At 30.7% G+C, this 20,915-nt stretch overlaps 1 protein-coding gene across 1 annotated transcript; it reads right to left on the bottom strand.

Annotated features, from left to right (window-relative positions):
* Nucleotides 1-981: 981 nt before the first annotated feature.
* Nucleotides 982-5,959, bottom strand: LOC114712252 (beta-glucosidase BoGH3B). The gene is made up of 10 exons (XM_028896737.1): nucleotides 5,852-5,959; nucleotides 5,040-5,275; nucleotides 4,458-4,662; nucleotides 3,889-3,979; nucleotides 3,652-3,797; nucleotides 3,041-3,284; nucleotides 2,742-2,846; nucleotides 2,461-2,643; nucleotides 2,169-2,373; nucleotides 982-1,639 (listed from the first exon to the last, which is right to left on the bottom strand). Exons 2-10 carry the CDS (start codon nucleotides 5,260-5,262, stop codon nucleotides 1,155-1,157), a joined length of 1,887 nt encoding a protein of 628 aa, XP_028752570.1. The 5' UTR covers nucleotides 5,263-5,275; nucleotides 5,852-5,959; the 3' UTR covers nucleotides 982-1,154.
* Between the last annotated feature and the right edge of the window lie 14,956 nt (nucleotides 5,960-20,915).

Here is a 20,915-nt window from a genome sequence, read left to right as displayed (position 1 = left end):
TTTTCGTAGTTGTTGCTAGCCTAGTACCACCCCCATCATCATTTCTTAGGTTATCACTAAATATTATTATCATTATCATTAATATTCTTATGGTTATTTTATTAACTCATTCACAATGAGCGCAATTTAATTAGAGACCTTGTGAGGAGATATCCATAGGCTCTAAACATTTTTTCTATTTTTCCAATTTTATATATTATTGGGTATTGTACAATTTTTCTTCTTAGTTTGATGTTTTTATACACATTTCAACATGATTTAAATGTTAAAAAAGATAGAATAAGACTTTTTTTTCGGTGACAGATAGAATAAGCCTTTTGAGCAGAAATTATATTTACTTTTTCTATCAAAGCGTGGTTTTAGACCGAACCTTGAAATTGCAAGAGTTTAGTTTTGAACATCTGCCACGAAAGAAACTTTTCCAAAAGCCGACTTATATACTCCCTCCAAAAAATTAGTCAAGACAATAAATAGATAAAAATAAATTTTTTTTTCAAAATATCCTTATTGATGGGGGTAGAGGACAGAGAGAGTATAAAAAAAGAATAAGAAAATTGTGAAGAGAGAGAGAATGTGGCTGTAGAGAGATGATAATTTGGGAAATAAAATAATAAATATATTGGTTATTAAAATAAGTAATTAATAGGAGCAAAACAAAAAAATTGTAAAAAAATTAAGATAACTTGTAGATGTTACTTATGCTCAAAGACAAGACGGTGATGGTAAGTATTGCTTATAAAAAAGAATGGATTAAGTGAGTGGGTACTGGGTAGATTACTTGCAATTAATATCGATTTCAATTATTTCAATATTTTTTATTCAGGAAAGTGAAAAGGAAAAATTAAAAAAATCGCTTAATATTTTTTACTCTCTACTTTTTTTCCCAACAATTTTACGGTCGTTACTAACATCACCACCATCGCTGTTATCATAATGTTTTATTTCTAAATTTATAAGAACAAACATTGAGAACACAATGACTGCAAATAAAAAAAGCCAAGGCATATTATGATTATTCTAGTCGTGAATCCTAAAATTGAAGCGTTCCTATACACGACAATGGCAACGACCATCCTCTAAAACGGGAGTGGAATGGAATGAATAATACATCGGACAACCACAATATCTCGAAGGAGACATCTCATATGAAGTGCTTAGTACTTCTTAGGTTGTGTAGTCAAGCCAAACCCAAATGGGAAGAGAGGATCATAATGCTTGTCACCAACATTCATCGGAAGTTGGTCCACTGTCTTGAACCAGGTTCTAGCCAGCTTCCCGGTGAACCCATAATCACCAAACAGAAGGTCTGCAACGCCTTGGCCTTCAGTCCCAGGAAGCCATGCAGCCACAAGAGCGTCTATTTTTGACAGATATGGCTCTATCACAACTGGGCGCCCAGTGATGAGAACAACTATGCATTTGACAGACTCACAAACGTTGTTGACGGTGCTTGGACCTGGCTCTGCTATCGTCAGATTCAAACTGTCACCATATGTTTCTGCATAAGTGTGTTCCCCAACAACCACGATGGCGTGGGAAAACTTGTTGGACTTGAGAAAGTTTCCGTCCGGGTTCTCATTGTATACCACTTCTGTCTCGGAATCAACTGTTTGTTTCACGGCATCAAGAATTGTGGTACCTGCGCAGAAAATGCAGTTAATTAGTCAGTGATCAATAACCTACCAGAGGATACTGTTAGAATTTCAATTAGATATTATGAATGCTCTTCTTCATGTCAACCTTCACCAGTAGATGACAATGTTAAAGTTCTAATAGAACTATTTAGGGGCCTTCACTTGACCACTTGAACTTTCGAACTCAAATAATCATTGACATGGCATTAGAACTTTGATGGCTGAGTTGTCAGAGGTTTGATTCTTGTGGGCTTCCATCTCTTAAAATTAAATTTCAATGAAATGCATGGTAGGCTTGGCCTATGTCCAAACTTCAACACCAAGCAAGATAGTATAGAGCTTTTCATTAAACATTCTAACGCTTTAAGTTGGTATGATCCATGACAAAGGATTTAAAATTGCTAGTTTGGCATCTGAATAGTCAATAGAGACGACTCTGGCGATTTTATGTAATTGAATGCAATGATATCTTTGCTTCTTGGATCTTAGCTTTTACCAAAAGACAACAACAATAAACAAAGCATGACGACTTACCCACTGTGAGATTATTGCCACCAAGCCCCTGCCAGGTGATTGTCCATCCCCCACATTGATAGCCCAAGTTGTCAGCATGGCTTCCAGCAACTAATATTTTTCCAGTTTTCTTGGGTAGGGGAAGAACAGGCTTATCAGAAGATTTGCCATTCTTTAGCAACACAAGTGATTTCCTCACGGCTTCCCTAGCTAGCTCTCTATGTTCCTGTTAGGGACACAGTAAATGTCAACGAACAAGCTCATAGCCATTATCCACCATTTGTTGAAACAGCATCCTGAAGTTAAGAAATACCTTGCTGCCCAGTTGGTTGGCCAGGCTTAAGTCAGCATGAGGATTCTCAAATAGACCCATGATAAATTTTACTTTCAAGATTCTACTCACGGCATCATCAATCCGACTCATGGGGATAAAGTTTTTCTTCACTAGATACGTTAGGCCATCAATGAATTCGGTGTAGTCGTAGGGAACCATGATCTGTAGAATATTAAGCGTGTCAAATAAAAGTCTCCGCGTTACCAAAAGGAAAAAAGGAAGACTTTTTTCGGTCTTTCTAAAATGATAATGATAATTACCATATCAATTCCGGCACTAACACCAGCTACAATGGAGTATGTGTAATTAGCATGAGGAGGTGAGGTAATCCTGTCAATACCCTGCCAATCTGATATGACAAATCCCTGTAATATGGCAGTAGCAAATCACGTTATCGTGCACCTTCATTGTCTGAATTTTTATGGGTAATAGTTACTTACAAGTGTGCCTTTACCCAGAAAAATTCAAATTCAAATCTGAAACTTGTCACTTGTTTCATTTTGCCATGTATAACATTTTCATTATAGTGAACCATTACGAGCTACTCGAAATTCAGTACCCTGAACCGCAGTTTGTTCTTGAGGAGACCAGTGACAAGATCCTTATTAGCATGCATCTTCTTCCCGTTCCAGCTAGAATAGGAGATCATTACTGTTGAAACACCCTTGATGATGGAGTCAAGGTATGCTGGCATATGAATGCTGAGCAATCCATTGAAACTTATCAAAGTATTGTTCTCATTAATACCCTTGTTCGTTCCACCATCTCCCAAGAAGTGCTTGGCGCAGGCTGCAACCTTGTTCCTGATCAAAATTATAAGAAGGGGAATTATTATTTAAACTCTGAATGGATATGACTAATTAGAGATTTAGACAAAAGTTGGGAACTCCAAAAATTAAAAATTAAAAAAAAAATATTTCTTTACATGCAAACATGACGCTTATTGATTCATATTCAACTCAATTAGAAGTTACTTGTCATGCCAATGAGCTTATCGCCCCACCAGGCACCAGTCGTAGCTTTAAGATTGAAGGGACCTTTAACCATGTCCCTTGTCCACTCATTGCCAATTACCAAGGCCTTAAAATCCTCCTTTGAAATTTTTTTGGAAAAAAGAAAAGAAAGAAAAGGAATATTCCCTACAATCTCAAGCCAGAAACTAAGTCTTACTTTCCAGCAACAAAGGGAACTCCCTTTCTGGAATTGCCAGGGATGTCTCCTTGCAAACCAGGTATAATTTCAGTCATTGTTCTGACGATGTTAGGGTCCTCACTGTAACTTTCATAGCATCGTCCCCATCTTGGATCTCTGCAAACCTGTCAATGAATGAACAAATAACAGATGAGGGTTTTTACTTGATTGATGATTAACGTGATATGAATAGCAGAAGGCTTAAGTGCTGCTTACTGCAATGCATGGGGCAAAAGCATATTGTATTCCAGTAGCTCGAACTTCAAGGGCTGTTGCCTCTCCAATCTTTTTTATGAGAACGGGATCCCTGTTCAACGGTAGAATTCTAGTTAGAACTGTTACTGTAAGGAAGGATGCATGTGTTTGTAGATGGAGCAAAAGAAAAGTTCATTCTAAAGGACCTAAAAAGCCTCTCAACCATAGCCTTCTCTTATTTTATTTTATTTTTCCAAGTATAAGAGATAGAAAGCCCTTGGATTTTGGCCAAAACTAAATGACCTCTTCAATCAATTTTAAATTGCATTCTCTCGCATTAAACTTGTAGCATTAGAAATTTTATTCCCAGAGTACTTGTCATGCATAACTAGATGCACAATTGTTGTGCTTGAATTTCCCACTGATATTTTGTTCTAATGTCAACTTTATTGTTTCAATTTTGACTGCTCTCGTTTCCAAAGATGTATAGCTTCAATGAGATTGGAAAAGTTAGTTCTTGTCACGATAAATAATTCAACAAAAATATCAAATTGTATGTTTACCCATCATTTCAGAAAATGAACACTTGCCTGGTAACTCCAAGCCCAACATTGTGAGGAAAAATGGTGGCATTGTAGACATTGTTGTGGCCATGAACTGCGTCTATTCCATAAATCATCGGAATCCCAAGGCGGGTAGACAAAGCTCCATTTTGGATGTCATTCACCATTTGGACCCATGTCTCAGGGGATGCCTGTGGGGCTGGAACACTCCCACCTCCGCTCAGCACACTCCCTGCAATCCACATCCACATGCATTTATAAAGCGATCATCGTGAGGAAAATAATATTCCCACTAACCAAATTCATCAAGCCCACAGAAGTATGCAATACATCATATTAGGAAACCTTTTCTACCCAATCGTCCTGGATGTCAATTAAGGTTCAAATTTTATGGTATCTCATGCTATTCCAAATTTATGGAAATCTCACATGACACATCACACCCCTTTAGCTATATTAAATTATATAAGATGCCACTTGCATCATTTGTATGAAAATGTTGAGCTGCAATGCCAAACATGGGTATCTGAAATAGCGTTCTATCTTATACCATGAGATCTAAGATATCATTGAGCGTGAGATTTGATTAGAAATCTGAGGATATCTTACCTATGAAGTACTTCTTCATAACTTCATGTGTGGCATTAGTCCGTTCAATCTGAGTCATCTGTCCAATTTTTTCCTCTAGAGTCATTCGCTTTAGTAAATCGTTGACTCTAATATTTAGGGGCTGCTTTGGGTCTTTATACTTCAAGTATTCTGCTTCTGACATAGAAACAACGCAGAATAGTAGCAGAATACCCAGAATGCGTATCCAAGATCTCCCCATCATAAGAGAGCTGAATCTGTAAGAAAGATAAAAGTCGGAGATCATAGAAGAGAGAACAGAAAAAAAGGGGGAAAAAGATTTTGGAAGCAGAGCAGTTAAACAGAAAGATCAATAACTAAGCATCACAAAACTGAAACGTTTTGTGTTTATAACAAATCTTAGTCACCCTTATCCACTATGTCCGAATTTCATGATCTCACGGTTAAGAATGACCATAGTAACTAAACTTGGTATAACCAGAACACGCTTATCTAACAGACAGGGTAAGGCAAATCATGAATCAAAATATCAAATAGTTGGAAGAGTTCAATATAAATAATGTATGAGAAACAGAGGTGCCGAAATCCCTTCACAGTGCGAATAACGCGCAAATCCTATCCCATATCAAGAATCGGCATTAAAACTGAAAGAGAGGGGGGGGGGGGAACTTGCAAGCCAACAATGAGTCCAATCTAAAGAATGATGAGACATATGGATTCCGAAATCTCTTCGGAACACGAATAAGTTGTGAATGCAACTCCCATGTCAGTGAAACAAAGAGAAAAAAACACAAGTAATGAATTCAAATGAGCGAGTATGGAACGCAACCCACTTGCAGGACTGAGTTGCTCAAACTCAAAGCAGTCACTTTGTAGAAGAAATGCTTATCCCTGACCCTTCGACTGAAAAAGTAAAAGCCAGCGCAGGGCTTGGGTGGAAAAAATGCAGTGAGTAGATTTAGCTTAAGCATATGGCGACTGAGTATATAAAGGAAGAGGAAGCACAGTTATTACGTCGTGGGGTGCAGTTTGCAGAGACTGGTCCCAGCTGTGCTACGCAACCACAGCAACTTTTTTAATGTATTTTATATTATTTTTGTTCTCCGACCCGGCGGCTACCAGCGTTCGCTTTGCTATAGAAGAATTTTTTATAATCTGATTCAAATATTAAACAAATTAATATATATTATCTCTGATCCTAAATACTATTATAATAGTTAGTTGACTAATTTGAATAGATTTAAAAAATAAATTAATTTAGTTATTTATAATAAAGAGGTGTTGTCTTTTCTAAAATATTTTTACTAATCAAGTTTATTAGCTAGAACTATTATTATTAAAAGATCTACATTGAAAAATAAATAAATAAACAGGAGAAACAAAGTAAATTAGAGTTTTCTATTTATAATCAAAATAAAAATTAAATGAGATCTTATATTAAGAACAAGAGGTAGTAATAATAATATTTATTAGAAGAAATGGCTGAAAAATTCCCTATCACAAAATTTTACTTCTTAAAAATACGTTAAATTTGTTTACGAACTTGTTGCTCGATCTCTAGTGGCTGATGGATTCAACTCTTCTTCAATCATAGCCTATTTTCAGCTATGTACATTGCATACAGATGAGTTGCACCTCTCAAGATCTGAGATTTTGGATATATTAACAAATTTTGTAATCGGATATTTTTCAGCCATTTTTCCTATTTATTATGCATGTTATTATATAACTATGTTCTTTCCGTTTTTTTTTCAAAAAAAAATGTAGATAAGCGGTAAATAATCTCATCCAATGATCAATCTGGAATTTCAGATCTGGCAAAAACAAAATATGGAATTTCACCGCACAAAGAAAATCACTATTTTCATTGTATTGTTAAACAACGAAAACAATTTTTCTATCATTTTCTTATGATATTATATTTTTGCACATCAAATAATTGATGGAAAATTTCTAATTAAATCAAGTATTTCAATTAGGTAACCGTCATACTGTAGATTAATAAGAGTATAGGACTGTTATTTAATAATAAAATAAAATGTGATAACATGTGGAATTTAAGAATTACTCCTCCAGTCTTTAACAAGTTAAATAAGTTAGTTAATTGTAAAAAATATAACGTATTTTTTCTAAAACACTATAATCATCTTTTTTAATATCATTCCTCCCTCACTTACTTAATTATGGTTGAGAAAATATCTATACAGATAATTTAAAAAAATTAATAAATATAAAAAATAAGTTTTATATTTAGAATTAAAATTAATTTAATAATCAGATCTTATATTAAGAATGAGAGGACTACCAATTATTCCTTGTGGTATATTTAATTATGAATAAATTGCTTGAGAACTGAAAAGCCGCCGTCGGGATCTATCATTTTCGAGGGGGCTTGGTCGCTGGGTGACACCCAAGAACGCGTTCTTTTGATTTAAACAAACATACATATTTATATTAAGATGATTATTTTTATTTTTATTTTTATTTTCACGTGAAATTATTATTTTAAAATTTAATTTTTTAACCAAAAAATATTTTGATTTTATCAACTTAAAAAAGATTGTGTCATTTATATTAACTTTTTGTGGACAATATTTATTTTCTCTTTAGCCAACAAATTAATCAAACTCCTCGAATTTCAATGTAAACAATATAATCCCTATATTTTATTTATTAGCATAATTTAATCCAATTAAATTGGCTTAGCTTAGAACTTCAAATTATTTGAATAAAAAAATACGATATTTCAATTATTAACAACTGAAACTGTTTAAAAAAAAAATCGTCATTTCATGAAATAAAATAAAAGCACGCTACTAGTTTTTGGTGTGCTTTTTTTTTTTTTTCCTGTTTGTTTGTACTCTGGTTTCTTCAAGTCAAACAGCGGCGGTGAATAAGGCATCCTAGTCTTCCGATCTTTAAGGTTTTTTAAATGTTAGATATGATAACTTTCATTATTCCTTTTTTGTCAAATTATTTTCTGGTAAGTATTACTCTTCCGATCCTTAATATAAGACCTAATTTTTGAGTTGGTTTTGATTCTAAATATAAGACCCATTGTTCATATTTATCAATTTTTTCTAAATTACCTCTATGGATATTCTCTCTCAACCATAATTAAGTAGAAGAAGGAAAAGAGTATAAAAAATATGATTATGGTATTTTAGAAAAATGTGTTACTTTTTTATAATTAACTAACTGACCTAACTTTATTAATCTAATCAAATTAATTAAATAGGTATTATATTAAGGACCAGAGGAGTATTAGCTAACTTGTGAAGATTTGGCATCAAGGCGTTATCACAGAATTGATAAAATGGTACACAGTTTATTGTTACATGAGGTATTCTTGTCCAATTTATATATTCTACCTTGGGTGCTTAATATGTATTTTTCTCAACATTTTCTTGTAATAGTTGCACATATTAAAAATTTTATAAAATAGTAGTTCTAGCTAAAATACTTTATTAGTAAAGATATTTTAGAAAAAATAACATATATTCATTATAAATAACTAACTTAGCTAATTTTATTAATATACTCAAATCAGTCAACTAGTTCTGGAGATAATACTTAACTGATTTGAGTAGATTAAAAAAGTTAGTTAAGTTAGTTATTTGAAACAAATATAAGTTAAATTTTCTAAAATATCTTTTTAATGATAACTACATTTAGATAGAAACCTCCTTAATATGTGTAATCAATAAAAATATTTTAAAAAATAAAATAGATTAAATTCTTATACTACATCTGATCTTAATTATAAAACTTAATTTATAGATTACAAATAAGGTAATTGAAGTTACTATTTATATTTAGAATGAGAGGTAATTCGGCTTTTATTAGTACGCTGGTCTTTTTCTTTTTTTTTTTGGGCCAGCTCTTATTAGTATGTTTGTACTAGCACGCATAGAGTTGTTTCTGACTTCCTGTATATTTTGTTTTTAATGCATAATAAATGTTTTATCAAAAAATGAAACAAAATAAAAACAATAATAGAAGCGGGTTGGGCGTTGTGCCATGAGCGTTTAGAAAAGTTGGCGGGGAAAGAAAAAAAGAGCCTTTAGAAAAAGCCAAAATTGGACCGTTGCCAATTTGAATTTGAATCTGATTCCTTTATTTCCTATTTCGAAGCAGACTTCATCCCCAGATCTGCCTTCTGTTTTTAAATGCCCATTGTACCATTAACAAATACAAACTCGTTCCTGTAACCAAAAAACATACAAACCCATTCTAGAAAATGACCTAATAAATGTTTGAGTAAAAACTAAACCATAATTTAAAACATAATTTTTGAAAAATAAATTTTGTGAGTAGATTTTATAAAAAAATAATTTTGATAAAGTGAGGATATTTGAATGGTTGTTATCAAAATATTTTTTCATGTATAAATTATTAAAAAAGAGATAATTATTTAAAAATAGATTTTAATTTATATTTTTATTTAAAATAATAAATTTACATTTAATACTAGATAATAGCTCTAACAGGAAACATATTGGAAAAAAAAAACATACAAACACGTCCTCACCTGAAAGAAGAAAACGTAAAAAAAAATTGCAGCATATGATGCACGAACCCTGTTCCAGCTGGGCCAGGAAAAAAAAAAAACACGTTCTAAGTTTGTTCAAATTTGACAGAATGTCAAGGTTGACTCCTTCAGCTCATAACTTATAAGGTCGTGAATTCAAATCCCACTGCCGATGTGAGGAACTTGTTAGTAAGTGATCTATAAGTACCTCTGTAAGTACTCTTTGAGCTTGGAGGCATGTCTTAGGCCTGATGAGTCTCCGAGACTTAACTCATCTAAACTTTTTGGTACCAAAAAAAAAGGTTGACTCCTTATTTTCTACATATATGTGCAAACTAATTTTTTTTTTTCACTTTAAACCTTGATGCAAACTGCAAAGTAAGATTTATGTTCCATTTAGATTAACCATTAGAAAAGTAGCTTATTGTTAACTTTTGAAAAAATTAAATTAGGTAAAAGTTAAATTGAGTAATATGAATTGTGTTTGGATTGGATTTTATAAAAATTAGTTTGTAAAGGTTAGATTGAGTAAAAACTTGTTTGGGTTATGATTGAATAAAAGTAAGTTTAGTTTGTAAAATTATCAAAATTGCTATGGGTTTTGATAAATAATAAAACATGATAAAAAAATGAATTTACATAATACAATAAATTTAATTTTAATATGATGAAGAAAAATTTAGTAACCGAAATATATTTTAAAACATTAGAGATATTATAAAAAAATTATTGGGATTATAAAGTGAAACCTAATTTTAATGGATAAAATATTCTTAGATTTAAATTCATGAAAGAAAGAGAATAAAAATAATAATGAAATATTAGGTGTGGAGGAGAGAAGAATGAGAACCTTTCGAATCTGAATCTCAGAGCATGAGAGAAAGAGAATAAAAATAATTGAGGGAAAGAGAGAGAAAAATTGAAAGTTTCTGATACAAATAATAATGAAATTAATGTTCACAAGCATAGTGAAGGCACAGGAAAAGCTACTCCTATTGGCTTATACAAATCGTGCGATTGAAGGCAATTTTTGGGTACAAGTAAGATAGCCTAACAGCTTAAACATACAGACTCTTAATTTTCAATCAAGCTTATAGTAGGTTATAAATTACTTCTGGGCTTTTGAATGCCCAGCCAAACAAACACTTAAATATAAGGGTTTTATATACAAGATTAGAGGAGTTTTTTTTCCCAAAAAGTATGATATATAGTCATATATGACGGGAAAACTTGATATAATTGATATAAGAAACTTGACCTAACTATTTTTCTTACTCTCCACTAGTATATCTTAATTAAAAACATTTTTCTATGTTTTTAAAACATATACTCCTCTGGTCCTTAATATAAGACCTAATTTTTAAATTGGTTTTGGTTCTAAATATAAGATCTATTTATTATATTTATTAATCTTCTCTAAATTACCCCTATGTATATTCCCTCAACCATAATCAAGTAGAAGAGGAGAGGAGGTATTAAGAAAAATTATTATGGCGTTTTAGGAAAAATATGTCATTTTTCTTATAATTAACTAACTTACCTAATTTTTTTAATCTAATTAAATTAGTTAAATAGATGTTATATTAAGAACCGGAAGAGAATTAATTTTTCCTTAGTCGAAAGGAGGCTCAAGGCCCGGGACAACTAAAGAAAAAATAAAACCCAAGTACCCAACAGAAACACCGAAAAGATCGAAACCTCAGCCCATGTCTTGCCACGTCAACGCCTCCTTTCTTTCTTTCTTTTTTTTTTTGGGGGCCAAATAGTCAACGCCTCCTTTCTGCTCTTAAGATTTCATTGCCACATGAAAAATATGTGACAGTTTATTTCTTAAAAATTTAAATATGCAATTTGACTAAAATAATTTTTTAAAAAGTATATACTTAAAAAACTTAATGAAACACGGCTTTAACATAATAAGAGATAAATTAGTCAATATAATTTGTTTTTATTTTTTTTATAAATTTTATTAATCTTAATGGAGTATTCTAAAATTATTTATTTAAATATTGTTATACTTAACTATATAATGTTCTTTAACTTATGAGTCCTAATACATAATTTTAAAATTTTCAGCATAATTACAGATAATAAATTTAAGTGTTTAAAATGGTTTAATGGAATATTCCTTAGTTTTAAGGGCATTAAAAATTAGACTAAAACATACGTTTTGAAAATAAAGAAGAGATATTCTTATAATAATTTTAGCAAAATGAAAGACATGCCATTGCATTTGATTACTTTAAATTATGTGTTTGTTACCGCTCCCAAAATGAGATTTGTAATCTAACCGTCCCTCCTCAAAATGAAAATGGGATGAGAAGCATTATTATTTTATTTTCAATTCAAAATCAAACATTTAATTATTGTTATATGAAATCATCGTGCTAGCTAGCTACATTCTTTGACAGTAGAACCTCATTACATTTAATTAAAAGCTTCTTACAGTATCCAAAAGCATTACCCAACAACACCAAAACACCAATACGAATATGGTAAAAAGGGGACCAGTTTGGGTGCTTACCATCTTGATAAGTACCTCAAACTAATCAGATCTAAATAGTTTAAATCTAATTTGGACGGTTTATATTTAAATTTTTTTAATTAATTATTTTTAAATATAAATAATTATTTTTATTTTAGATTCTATGTCCATAAAATAATTATGTTAAACAACTAAAAATAAAAAAAATCAAATATTAACTATTCAAATCAGATCCGAATAGTTTAGATTTGATAAGTTTGGGATGCTAATCAAAATGGTTAGCACTCAAACAGGTTCCAGTAAAAAAATGTCTATTTTTTTCTCATCCTTCTTAAAGTATACAACTTTTGCACCATCAATCATTATCCAACAGTCACAATCAAAAACTATTTATTTCTAAGAACCAAATCCCAATTGTTTAAACAGTTAATATTCGAAGTTCCTAAAAATAAATAATTTTGTAATTTGGCCTGTGAAAATAATTCCCTGTGTTGGTTCACCAGCCAAGATCATCCTTTCCTATTTTCACAACCCAAAAAAAAACTTGTTTGAAAATATTTTACATCAGGTAATTGTCGTCCCAAGGAGGCATCAACCAAATTAATTTAAGAATAATTTAATTTAAAGAATATTAATTTAATATATGGAAGAGGATTTTTCGTGATGCCGAATGACGATGTTACGTGTTGCGTACGAAAATGTCCAATATTGGATCGATGAAATGAAATCAACTCGATCAGTTGGATAAGATTAATACAATTTCTCTTCACATATTTTTGGCCGTACATGGAGGTGGTCTTTGAGGGTTACATACAGGTTTTGCATTGAACAAATATTTTCTTCAGAAAAACAAAAAGAAATTAAATGGAATAAACAAATTGAAGGAAGCAAGACCAAGAGATCAATGTGAAACCAATGATCATGCGTGGCTGCAAATTCTTTTTGCCTCCCCGAGGCTTCATGTGATGGCCAGACCCAAGACTGAAGAGCATGTGATTGGGATTGATTTATGAACTATTCTTAAGCTTTATACTACCTCCAATTCTTAATACTCTTCCGGTCCTAATTATAAGACCCAATTGACTTATTTGAGGAGATTAAGGAAGTAAGTTAAGTTGGTTATTTATAATAAATAAGTGTTGTTATTCCTAAAATATCCTTGCTAATTAAGTATATTGGCTAAAACTATCATTATTAGAAGGATTATCTTGGAAAAAAATGCATAAATATAAGAGAGAAAATGGATTGGGTCTTATAATTAAAACCAAATAAAAAGTCAAATTGGGTCTTATAATAAGGACCGGAGGAGTATAAGAATTAGTTGACTAATTTGAATAGATTAAAGAAACTAGTTAAGTTAGTTATTTGTAATAAATACTCCTCCAATCCTTAATATAAGACTCATTTAACTAATTTGATTATATTAAGGAAGTTAGGTAAATTAGTTAATTATGATAAATGTGACACGTTTTTTTTAAAATACCATAATCATCTTTCTTAATACCCCCCCCTCTTCCTCTTCTATTTGATTATGTTGAAGGAGTATCCATAGGGATAATTTAGAGAAAATTGATAAATATGAGAAATGGGTCTTATATTTAGGACCAAAACTAACTCAATAATTAGGTCCTATATTAAGGACCAGAGGAGTATTTGTTATTTTTTCTAAATTATCCTTACTAATCAAGTATATTGACTAGAACTACCATTATTATAAGGACTACTGTAAGAAAAAATAGGTAAATATGAGAGACAAAGTAGATTGAGGTCTTATATTTAGAATCAAAATAAAATTCAAACAAACTCTTATATTAAGGACTGGAAGTAGTATATATATTTATATACGGTATACATAGTAGATGCCGCGTCAGATTTCAAACTTGTTATAGCTGTTTGTTGACACAGGATTGATACATTCATATCTTCTTATGGTTTCATGAATGATTTACGAGTGATTAAGTTCAGATTCTCATTCACCTAGCTTAGTGTTCTGATTAGAAGTATTAATTAATTATGGTTCTAATAATGATTAGCATTTCAATCTGACAGTATCTAGATGTTATTCTAGATTCTGAAATTTTAATGGTGAATACTCCATCCCTTCAATTGAACAAGTACGGCAAAAACTAGACATTGATGGGAGAATACTCAATCATTGTTGCTTCATGAAAATCATATTTCATTCTTCATTTGATAGACAAACAACTTCTGGAAATTATAAAAATCATTAGATATTCTTGTTATAAGCATACAAATCATCATTCATCATTTAATTTACATTATCACTCAACTAACTGGAATTTTACCTAAGCAAGGACCAAAGTGATTCGACCTAGCGCTTTATTGTGGCAAATTAAGGAAGTTAGTTTTCCCAATTTAAAGTCAATTGACTTGTTAAATACCAAGGAACAAAAAATCAGACCGAATACTAAACCGGTCAAGATAGTGAGTTAAGGATCAATAGGTTAGATTGGGGTTAGACCAGGTTAAACTGGTAATAATTAAAATAATATAATTTAATTACAAAATATTTATGTATATAATTTTTAGGGAGAATCACAAATAAAGACCCTCCAATATACAAAATGACAGATAGGTCACCTGAATAAGTGAAATTACTCACAAGGACCGGGTCTCAAATTGCCATTATGAAATCATGATCAAATTACCAAAATATCCCTCTTTAATTTTTTTTAAAAAAAAGCCACTGCCTCACCAGAATCTGGCCGCCGGTGCCGGTGCTCCAGCGGCCGCACCCCAGCGTCCGGCCGCCGGAGCTCCGATGCCGGCGGCTGCTTCCAGCCATTGCTGGCGGCCTTCCTTTTTTTTTTGCAACTGTTTTTTTTTTAAATAGTGGGAGAAGTGAGGTTGGGGGGATTTGATCCCCCGACCTAATGCTTCCCAAAATAAAGAATGACCATTGAGCCAGCAAATTTTTCTTAACATTATAATGCAAAAAAAAAAAAAGTTAACTCATTTACTCTTGTTCCAGGTGATAATAACGATACATTTGGAAATAACAAGTTCTGATTATAAAATAATAAGTCTAGGAGTAAAATTTAACAACACATTTTTTTTTATAACAACACACTTTGTTTCAGGTGATAACAACAATACATTTGGAAATAACAAGCTCTGATTGTAAAATAACACGTCTGGAATGAAAATTTAACAATATGTTTTTTTATAACAACAAATTTTGTTGCAGGTAATAACAACAATACATTTGAAAATAACAAGCTCTGATTGTAAAATAACACGTCTGGAATGAAAATTTAACAATATGTTTTTTTATAACAACAAATTTTGTTGTAGGTAATAACAACAATACATTTGAAAATAATAAGTTTTGATTATAAAATAACAAATCTTGGATTAAAATTTAACAACACGTTGTTTTATAACAACACAGTTTGTTTCAAGTGATAACAACAATACATTTGGAAATAACAAGTTCTGATTATAAAACAACAAGTCTGGGAGTAAAATTTAACAATACGTTTTTTTATAACAACACACTTTGTTTCAGGTGATAACAACAATACATTTGAAAATAACAAGCTCTGATTGTAAAATAACACGTCTACAATGAAAATTCAACAATATGTTTTTTTTATAACAACAAATTTTGTTGCAGGTAATAACAACAATCCATTTGAAAATAACAAGTTCTAATTATAAAATAACAAGTTTGGAATTAAAATTTAACAACACGTTTTTTTATAACAACACACTTTGTTTCAAGTTATAACAACAATACATTTGAAAATAACAAGTTCTGATTATAAAATAACAAGTCTTGGATTACAATTTAACAACACGTTGTTTTATAACAATACACTTTGTTTCAAGTGATAACAACAATACATTTGAAAATAACAAGTTCTGATTATAAAATAACAAGTCTTAGATTAAAATTTAACAACAAGTTTTTTATAACAATTAATTATTTTATTTTTAAAAAAATAAATTATTTATAACCTATAAAAATATTTTTAATATATTTATTTCTCTAAAAAATACTTTTTAATCTATATATCTATACAACTCATTATAAATCAAACTACTTCTTATAAATTATAAAGTATTTATAATTAAGTATTTTTAATCTATAAATCATAGTATTAATTTTTATATTATCTCATTCTTTAAATATTAAAATTTATTATTAAGTATTTAAATATTATAGTATAATTTATTATTTCATTCTTTAAATATTAAAAATAGTTTTTATATTTAAAGAATAAAATAGTATTTTTAATTATAAATTAGAGATAATTTCATTTATAAATTTAAGCAGTCAAAAAGTATTTTTAATCCACAATAAATTGTACTATTTATAATTTATAAAAAATAGTTTGATTTATAATGAGTTGTATAGATATATAGATTAAAAAATTTTTAAAAAAATTAAAAAAGTGTGTTGCCATTTTTCCTAAATTTTATTTATAAATTTAAACAATAAAAAAGTATTTTTTAATCTATAATAAATTATACTTCAAGTTCTGATTATAGATTGGAGATAAAAATTATTTTTTTTAGCAAATTAATAGATTACAAGTACTTTTTATAAATTATAAATAATTTATTTTTCAAAAGTATAAAATAATTAATTGTTATAAAAAACGGTGCTGTTAAATTTTAATTCCAGACTTGTTATTTTATAATCAGAACTTGTTATTTTAAAATCTATTGTTGTTATCACCTGAAACAAAGTGTGTTGTTATAAAAAAAATGTGTTGTTAAATTTTAATCCCAAACTTGTTATTTTATAATGAGAACTTGTTATTTCCAAATGTATTGTTGTTATCACCTGGAACAAGAGTAAATGAGTTAACTTATATTTTTTTTTGCATTATAATGTTAAGAAAAATTTGCTGGCTCAATGGTCATTCCTTATTTTGGGAAGCATTAGGTTGGGGGATCAAATCCCCCCAACCTCACTTCCCCCACTATTTAAAAAAAAACAATTGCAAGAAAAAAAAGAAGGCCACCGGCAGTGGCCGAAAGCGGCCACCGGTATCAGAGCTCTGGCGGCCGGACGTCATTGCCTCACCGGAATCCGGCTGCCGACACCGGAGCTCTGGCACCGGTGGCCGGATTCCGGTGAGGCAATGGCTTTCTTTTTAAAAAAAAAAAAATTAAAGAGGGGTATTTTGGTAATTTAATCATGATTTCATAGTAGCAATTTAAGACCCGGTTCTTGTGAGTAATTTTACTTATTCAGGTGACCTATCTGTCATTTTGCATATTGGAGGGTCTTTATTTGTGATTCTCCCTTTATGTGTTACCAACACAGCAAATATTAATTCGTCGACAAAATCTGCCGTGCCATCTATGCACCGTCTGATTTTAAAGTCTCGTCTTCTACTTATGCAGTGAACGGCTGGGAACACGTTTACAATTTAGAGGGGCTTGTCTCAATCATAGCCGATGTCTCTCCCTCTTCTAGCTCCGCCTGTATCTTCCGCAACGCGCGCTTCTCTTGATTTCTCTCTCTGCTTCTTCCTGTGATTGTCTTGCATTAGCTCTCCATTTCCAGAGCTTTCATTGCCCTAGCATTCTCTTTTACACCTGATTTCTAAAAAGGAACCAACAAAATTGGGAGAATCACAAATAAAGACCCTCCAATATGCAAAATGACAGATAGGTCACCTGAATAAGTAAAATTACTCACAAGGACCGGGTCTCAAATTGCTATTATGAAATCATGATCAAATTACCAAAATACCCCTCTTTAATTTTTTTTTTTTGAAAAAGAAAACCACTGCCTCACCGGAATCCGGCCGCCGGAGCTCCGATGCCGGTGGTCGCTTCCGGCCACTGCCGGTGGTCGCTTCCGGCCACTGCCGGTGGCCTTCTTTATTTTTTTTTTTGCAACTGTTTTTTTTTAAATAGTGGGGGAAGTGAGGTTGGGGTGATTTGATCCCCAACCTAATGCTTCCCAAATAAGGAATGACCATTGAGCTAGCAAATTTTTATTGACATTATAATGCAAAAAAAAAAAATATAAGTTAACTTATTTACTCTTGTTCCAGGTGATAGCAACAATACATTTGGAAATAACAAGTTCTCATTATAAAATAACAAGTTTGGGATTAAAATTTAACAACACGTTTTTTTTATAACAACACACTTTGTTTCATGTGATAATAATAATACATTTGAAAATAACAAGTTCTGATTATAAAATAACAAGTCTGGAATTAAAATTTAACAACACCTTTTTTTATAACAATTAATTATTTTATACTTTTGGAAAATAAATTATTTATAACTTATAAAAAGTTCTTGTAATGTATCAATTTGCTAAAAAAATAATTTTTATCTCCAATTTATAATCAGAACTTGAAGTATAATTTATTATAGATTAAAAATACTTTTTTATTGTTTAAATTTATAAATAAAATTTAGGAAAAATGGAAACACACTTTTTTAATTTTTTTAAAAAAATTTTAATCTATATATCTATACAACTCATTATAAATCAAACTACTTTTTATAAATTATAAATAGTACAATTTATTGTGGATTAAAAATACTTTTTGACTGCTTAAATTTATAAATGAAATTTATCTCTAATTTATAATTAAAAATACTATTTTATTCTTTAAATATAAAAACTATTTTTAATATTTAAAGAATGAAATAATAAATTATACTATAATATTTAAATACTTAATAATAAATTTTAATATTTAAAGAATGAGATAATATAAAAATTTATACTATGATTTATAGATTAAAAATACTTAATTAAAAATACTTTATAATTTATAAGAAGTAGTTTGATTTATAATGAGTTGTATAGATATATAGATTAAAAAGTATTTTTTAGAGAAATAAATATATAAAAATATTTTTATAAGTTATAAATAATTTATTTTTAAAAGTACAAAATAATTAATTGTTATAAAAAAACGTGTTATTAAAATTTACTCACAGACTTGTTATTTTATAATCAGAACTTGTTGTTTTCAAATGTATTATTGTTATCACTTGAAACAAAGTGTGTTGTTATAAAAAAACGTGTTGTTAAATTTTAATCCCAAACTTGTTATTTTATAACCAGAACTTGTTATTTTCAAATGTATTGTTGTTATTACCTGCAACAAAATTTTTTGTTATAAAAAAATATATTGTTAAATTTTCATTGCAGACGTGTTATTTTGCAATCAGAGCTTGTTATTTCCAAATGTATTGTTGTTATCACCTGAAACAAAGTGTGTTGTTATAAAAAAACGTGTTGTTAAATTTTACTCACAGACTTGTTATTTTATAATCAGAACTTGTTATTTTCAAATGTATTATTGTTATCACTTGAAACAAAGTGTGTTGTTATAAAACAACGTGTTGTTCAATTTTAATCAAGACTTGTTATTTTATAATCAGAACTTGTTATTTTGAAATGTATTGTTGTTATCACTTGAAACAAAGTGTGTTGTATAAAAGAAACATGTTGTTAAATTTTAATCCCTGACTTGTTATTTTATAATCAGAACTTTTTTTTTACTTTTTCCTGATTTCCTCACAGCCCTGTACAATCCCCTCTTTTTTATTATTTTATAGTTTACACTTTTATTTCTTCCTTTTCTCTCTCATGTGAATGTCCATCAGACCATCACAATGTCCATCACAAGGTCACTTTTTTGGCTTTTTCTTCCTCTCTCCTCTTGAGCGCCAAATACTTCTTGAAGTTGAAGCATCTTGATTTTTCTCTTTCTCATTCAAATTGTGAAAGTCATTCCTCATCTCTTCATTTTTCTTTCTTTCTCAAATAGAGAAGATAAACAGTGTCATTTTTTCCCCCTTTCTGCACATCCATTTGACTCTGCTATTTGTCCTCCTCCTTGCCTTCCACTCTTCCACGAGCACAGGTTTGAGACGGCACAATAAGAGCTTCCAAACGGATCTTTCTTTCCATGATTTTTCTGCTTCAACCACTTCTCTCAACCATGTTCATGTCTTTTTCGGGGAACGATGAGACAGTAAGAGTAAAGAAGAAAGGGGGGAGGAAAAAAAACCAGTAACCCATCCAACCAAACGATTTTGCCGGTTTTTATTGGTTTTTTACAGTTCATTCCGGTTTGATTCGAAACCGGTTCATTGTTCAAGCCAAACTGGACTAGGAGCCGGTTCACCGATTTTTCAGTTGAACCAACGGGTCCAGTCCATTTTTTTTTTTTCATTGTTAAATACCATAAAATTATTTGATTATAAGTGAGCATGTGGCAAGTGTAGATTTCACCTTCCAAAGTTAAGAGTTACTACGAACCATCTTGGGCATTATCAACCACAAGCTTTTATGAACTGTGGCCCATAAAATTCCCATTATTTAAAACATGGAAGAATAATTTGAAAGAAGCTCATCGTTGAGCTCAACCCAACAACGGCTTCGCAAAGATCTTAGCCACAATGGAAGTAGGACTCAAATATGTGCTGGCTCTGATACTAGATCTTAAGAATAAGGTGCTAACTATCATGTCAAAAGCTCAATTAAGTTGTTAATAGTAGAGAGACAAACCAATTCCTTTAACCCAGAGCAGACATGGGCTCATCAGTCTCTCACAACGTTGTGATGGTAAATGTTAGGTGATTGCAAATTCTTTATTGGACCAAGGTTTAAATGACTATCTCTTCTTAAAGGCTTGCAAGGTCAAGCAAGAGGGTCACTTGTTATGATCTAAATATGCAACAGTAATCAAATCACTGTAGTCATAGCTCTACAGATAGTAATCCAGAAATAGGAAGTTTAACTACAAAAATTCAGAGAAAGATAATAGAAGGTTCAGAAAAGGAAGAACAGAGCATCAAAAAGAGAGTTTTCAGAGAGAGAATCAGGAGGAACCAATTCACAATTTCCACACATCCCATTCTCTGT

Source organism: Neltuma alba, unplaced genomic scaffold (assembly GCF_004799145.2).
Source record: "Neltuma alba isolate B1F8T4 unplaced genomic scaffold, ASM479914v2 tig00001822_pilon, whole genome shotgun sequence".
In the NCBI taxonomy this organism is placed as follows: Eukaryota; Viridiplantae; Streptophyta; class Magnoliopsida; order Fabales; family Fabaceae; genus Neltuma; species Neltuma alba.
This window is presented reverse-complemented; position numbering and strand designations above follow the sequence as displayed.